The 5,248-nt window shown below is 63.2% G+C and overlaps 2 protein-coding genes across 2 annotated transcripts in view; one reads left to right on the forward strand and one right to left on the reverse strand.

Annotated features, from left to right (window-relative positions):
• Positions 1–68: 68 nt before the first annotated feature.
• Positions 69–2,146, forward strand: RASL10A (RAS-like, family 10, member A). The gene is made up of 3 exons (XM_008569818.1): positions 69–298; positions 1,263–1,387; positions 1,634–2,146. Exons 1-3 carry the CDS (start codon positions 74–76, stop codon positions 1,899–1,901), a joined length of 618 nt encoding a protein of 205 aa, XP_008568040.1. The 5' UTR covers positions 69–73; the 3' UTR covers positions 1,902–2,146.
• A 274-nt stretch (positions 2,147–2,420) lies between these two features.
• GAS2L1 (growth arrest-specific 2 like 1) overlaps positions 2,421–5,248 on the reverse strand; it is a 4,387-nt gene continuing 1,559 nt past the window's right edge. Inside the window, exons 2-5 of the mRNA XM_008569819.1 lie at positions 4,636–4,743; positions 4,443–4,539; positions 4,185–4,356; positions 2,421–3,741 (exon numbers count right to left, since the gene is read on the reverse strand). Coding sequence (XP_008568041.1) covers positions 2,706–3,741; positions 4,185–4,356; positions 4,443–4,539; positions 4,636–4,743 — 1,413 coding nt within the window. The 3' untranslated portion in view covers positions 2,421–2,705. The remainder of the gene's footprint in view (positions 3,742–4,184; positions 4,357–4,442; positions 4,540–4,635; positions 4,744–5,248) is intronic.

A 5,248-nucleotide genomic window follows, 5' to 3' on the forward strand; every position in this document is an offset into this window, starting at 1 on the left:
GGGCGCGCAGGGCGCACGGCCGGGGGCGCACGGCGCGGCGCCGGCCCATGAGGCTTCCCGGCACGGGCCGACCATGGGGGGCAGCCTGCGGGTGGCAGTTCTGGGAGCCCCAGGCGTGGGCAAGACGGCCATCATCCGCCAGTTCTTGTTCGGCGACTACCCCGAGCGCCACCGGCCTACCGACGGGCCGCGCCTCTACCGTCCCGCTGTGCTGCTCGACGGCGCGGTCTATGACCTGAGCATCCGCGACGGCGACGTCGATGGCCCTGGCCCTGGCCCGAGCCCCGGGGGGCTAGAGGTAGCGGCTCGAGGGGCGGGCAGGGGCGTGTGACAGTGTGAGGTGTGTGTGTACTCGGTGCACACGTGCGCGTCCGCGTGGACAACCCCTGGGCGCCTCACTGCTGTGTTCAGGGATTGAAGGATGAATGCTTGTCCTGTTACACCCCTCCCCGCGGGCCTGGAAGCGCCTAAGCCCAGGCCCTGGGCCGGGCGATTTTGCAAAGTGGCTTTTCTTTCTCTCGTGGTTGCCTCTATGTCTGCCTCCGCTGGTGAGTCTGGATCAGTGCGTGGTGGAGCATGGCTGTGCCTCCTTTAGGGTGCGGCATTGTGTCTGGGGCCGTCAGCAGAGCCGCAGTGGGAGAGACTGGGGCCAGGCACAGAGGTGAACTTTCGGGGGCTGGAGTGTCATTATCTGCCCCCTCATTCTTGTGACTTGGAGCAAAGATTCGTTTAGTAATTTGTGCAAAGTCCAGGACACACCTCCTCCAAGAAGTGAAGAGGAAAGAGCAAGCAGGATTAAGCAGAGCTTCCTGCAGGGGTTGGTATTCCAGGTGGAAAGACCAGCAGGTGCTTAGGCCAGAGGCTCAAACGGGTACAGCTGCCGACAGTCAGTGGTCTCTCGGGGCTTGGTGGAACACGGGGCTGGGGCCCTGTGAGGGCGTCTGGGAGCAGAGTGGCTAGACCCAAGTTGAGCTAGGAAAAGCTGGAATGAGGAAGGGGAAGATGGGGGTGGGAGGAGAGACCGAGGGTGAAGGAGGACTAAAGGCTGACAGGCTCTCGGCACAATTTGGAAATGTTTATCCTGGCGGCCATGAGGACGGTAGGGCCCAGGTAGCGCCCAGGGGGAGGGGGCATAAAGATAGGGAAGGGGATGACGGAGGCCTGAGGATAAGCTGTAGGTTTAGTGTCAAGGCCTATGCAGAAGGTTAGGGAATTGGAGGGTGGGAAAGAAGCTCCCGCAAACCTTGGCCTCCCACCCCTAGGAATGGCCAGACCCTAAGAACTGGAGCTTGCAGGACACCGACGCCTTCGTGCTTGTCTACGACATCTGTAGCCCGGACAGTTTCGACTACGTGAAAGCCCTGCGGCAGCGCATCGCGGAGACCAGGTGGGAGCGCGGCGGGAGGTGGTGGTGGGGAGTTGTTGATGGTCCGGTGAGTAGGTTCTCTCACCGTCTTGGGCCTTCCTCATCAGGCTTTTGTCCATGGGAAGGTCTCCAGCTCTATGCAGTCTTTGGCCCACACGGGCTTGGTGTCTGCTGGGGGTCTATGGCCATACGAGGGGATGCACCACTGTGAGGATCCTCTGGCCACGGGGTCCCCACAGCGTCTCTCATCCCCATCCCGCTCCTTAGGCCTGCGGGCGCGCCCGAGGCTCCCATCCTCGTGGTAGGGAACAAGCGGGACCGGCAGCGGCTGCGCTTCGGACCGCGGCGCGCGCTGGCCGCCCTGGTGCGCAGAGGCTGGCGCTGCGGCTACCTCGAGTGCTCCGCTAAGTACAACTGGCACGTGCTGCGTCTCTTCCGCGAGCTCCTGCGCTGCGCTCTGGTGCGCGCGCGCCCTGCGCACCCGGCCTTGCGCCTGCAGGGGGCGCTGCATCCAGCGCGCTGCAGCCTCATGTGACCGAATTGGACGCCGCCGCCGATGGGTCTATTTGTAACAGCCGGTATCCGGATTGGGCGGGACTGCGCAACTTCAGTCGGATTGGACAGGGCAGAGTCCCCCATGATTGGATGGGGAAAGCTACCACCCCAGTCTCCTGGGCAACAAGCCTCTCTTGGAACCTCATTGCACCCAGCCAGGTCCCAAGCCCCACTGGACAGATCAGTGCTTTCTGGGATCTTACTGGGTCACAAACCCAGTGCATAGAAAGGCGATGAACCCGATTGGGAGCTCTCGCACAGCTCCTGGAGTTTCACTCTACAAACTCTTAAAGTTACACCTCTGGTGAGGTAATAAAAGGGAAAACAATTCAAGTGCACCTGGGATTTCTGGGATGGGCGGGATAGAGCCTTAAGTCTAGAGGTCAGAGCTGCCAGGCTTGGTCCATTGGCAGTTAACTCCAGAATGCCAACAGGTAATGAGGGCCCTCAGAAGGGTGTGGTGGCCCCAAAGCTAAGTTCCCAAGAAACAGACAGGAGGTTGGAGTAAAACTTTACTGTCAGAGGCTCTGCTGGGCCACAGGTCCTCAGGACACCAGGCTGGCCTGGCCTCCTCTAAGGCATTCAATAATATTAGTAATTAAATAGCAATGCTCATCCCCAAACCGGAATGTACAACAGAGGTCCCATTGTGCCATGTGGTCCCGAGGGGTCTGGTCCCATGAGGTCTGGTGCTAAAGAGGCGGAGGGGGCTCCCTGATGCAGAGGGGGTTAAGGCCACAAAGGAAGAGAAGGAACAGGGTCTGGGGATAGCTGGGCTGGCCCATCACATCCAGGAATCTGGCTCGGCCCTTGGGGTAACTGAGTGCAGGGCAGGCCAGGTCCTGGGCTCTGTGGGTCCAGATGGGCGGCGGGGGCCCCGCGGCGTGGGGATGCGTGAAGGTTTACGGTCTGGCTGTGTGTCCATCCGACCCCGTGCCCAGGTCTGCGAGGGTTCTGGGCCAGCCAGGGGGTTCCCAGATGTATCTGGTGGCCCCGCCATACCAGGGCAGGGGCTTCCTTCATCGGAAGAGCTGGACAGAGCATGGCTGCGGGGCCCGGGCAGCCCATTGGCTGTTCGGCCAGAGTCCCCAGGTGGGCCACATTTGCCACCCAGGATGCTGAGGGAGGAAGAGGAGGAACTGGAGGAACAGTAGGCTGAGTCGGGAGCTGGAGGGTCTGGGGCCCGGATTGGGTCAGGGGCTGGTCCAGTGGGGATCTCACTAGCAGCAGCCTCAAGGGCACGGGCATTGGCCAGGAACTCCTCTTCCAGGCGCCGGAACAATTGCTGCTCCTGCTGCGGGTCAAGCTGCAGGGGTGTGCGGAAGACACTGGCCGGCGTGGTGCCCAGCTCTGGGCTGGGGCTGGAGACCAGGGGAGGCCGGGGTGCCGCAGGGCTGCGGGCACGGGGTGTCTGGGGGGTGCTCCTGCCTGAGCCTGTGCTGCCCCTGCCCCGTGGTACCCACGAGTGCTGCCCATTGCGGTCCCTGCGCACCAGCAGTACTGCCTGCTCCTCACGGCTCTGGCTCCGGGCCCGCCGGGCAGGGCTGGGGGCGAACAGCTGGGCTCCCCTGCCTCCTGGGGCCCCCCGGGGCCGACCCCGATCCAGCTGTTCTCGGGACTGGCTGCGTGGGGCAGGGGGCCGTCTCGGGGAGGCTGGGGTGCCTGTGGTCAGCCGCCGGCTGGGCCGCTCCCTCCTGGGGCCTGTGCCTGTGTCGTCACTGCGGGAACCAAGGGGGCCACTCTGGGCTGAGGAGGCTGAGGAGTCACTGTCCCCGGACTGGCGGCGAGAGCGGGGATGGGGGGGCAGCTGATCCCGGGGCCTGGGGCAGGGGAACAAAAGAGAGATGGGGCATCATGGAAGGGTAGGGAGAAGAGGAGCAGGATGTGGGACTGTCAGAGGCATCTGTCCATCCTGGGGACTTGCAGGGAGAAGTGACAGACTCTGCAGCAGCAGCTTCCTGCAGCCTCCTGGGCCCTAGACTCATCCTCCCCAGACCTCCAGTTCCCCAGGGCGTGCCAGAGGAAAACCGGCCTTAGACTGGCAGCTGCCCAACCCCCAGGCCCTTGGGCCCGCCCCAGCTGTGTTGTTGGTTTGGTTGGGTTTCCATGGAGATGGGAAGCCAGGCCAGCCCCCACCCACGGGAACTTTTCCCAGGGTGTGAGTCACTCCAGGAGCACAGGCAACTATGTCATCCAGGCCAGGGCTGACATCCCCCACCCTTACCCTCTAGAACCCTCACCCCCACGTTCTCCTGCATCTCACCTGAGTGGGGTCTCAGGACCCTCCTTTGTGTTGCGTAAGCTAATGGGAGTCACCTCAGGCCGGGAGCCCCTGCGCTCACTCCCTGGGACTGGGCTACCAGGACGGGGGCTGGGGATGGGCGACACCCTCTGAGGGGAGAAGGTGCGGGCCCTTGGCTGGGGCGGGCGGTGGGCTGTGGAGAGAGAGGACAGACGCCATGTGGGGGAGGAAGCCACAGGGAGGAGCCCCCTGCCCATCTGCCTCTGCCCAGGCACTGACCAGCAGAGGAGCAGCGGCAAGGGTCATGCTTGTCCAGGTAGTGCTCCAGCGTGTCCCAGCCGCCACCCACGCGCACCATCACGTGGCTCCTCAGTACCTGTGGGAGCCAGGCATGGGTAGGTCACAACTGTGTCCCATGGGTCTAGCAGCCTGCTCTCTTGGCTGCTGCCTGCTGGGGTGGCCCCAGACTTACCCGCACAAAGATGAGCAGGCTGGAGTCTCCCACACGGTACTTGCCCTCTGAGACCTTGATCATGGGGAACTGGTCTGGGCAGGTGCAGCGGCCCAGGATCTCCCTCACCTGTGAACAAAGGGAGGTTGGAGATCAGGGATCAAGTCCCTCCTCCTGGGGCTTAATGTCAGCAGTTCCAGGGTCGGAAGGAAGTAAGTCCTTCCGGGGAATGGGGGATGGAGAGTGTCTTGCCCCAGACGTGGGTGTAGCCTCCACAGGTGACCTTCCACCGGTTCTCCTTGGCTGTGAGGGCCCAGGGAATTGACAGGACAAGATGATAGGCTGTGGTCAGGCCAGGCCTGGAACCCTGATGAGGAACACCCGGTAGCCCCTTAGCCTGGGGGAGCCCTGGAGCTCGTGCTCACCCCCCTTTCACCCACTTTGCAGACAAGGAGGCCAGGCCTTAGGAGGAGGCAGGTCACGGGACACAAGTACAGGGCGCCATGCCCCTGGCTGGGCATCAATGTGGGGGGGTACCAGACACGTGGGACACACACCAACATGCACACTCAGGCCACCGCCTGTAAGCACCCAACTGCACATAACCCCCCCCCCCCCCCCCCCCCCGCCCCCC

This window comes from Galeopterus variegatus, unplaced genomic scaffold, assembly GCF_000696425.1.
Source record: "Galeopterus variegatus unplaced genomic scaffold, G_variegatus-3.0.2 Scaffold535, whole genome shotgun sequence".
NCBI lineage: Eukaryota > Metazoa > Chordata > Mammalia > Dermoptera > Cynocephalidae > Galeopterus > Galeopterus variegatus.

Excerpts from the sequence above, each read along its gene's own strand:
- RASL10A (XM_008569818.1), top strand. The coding sequence starts at position 74 with ATGGGGGGCAGCCTGCGGGTGGCAGTTCTGGGAGCCCCAGGCGTGGGC. Across the intron at positions 299-1,262 it reads CGAGCCCCGGGGGGCTAGAG|GAATGGCCAGACCCTAAGAA; the intron begins GTAGCGGCTCGA and ends TCCCACCCCTAG. Across the intron at positions 1,388-1,633 it reads CAGCGCATCGCGGAGACCAG|GCCTGCGGGCGCGCCCGAGG; the intron begins GTGGGAGCGCGG and ends CCCGCTCCTTAG.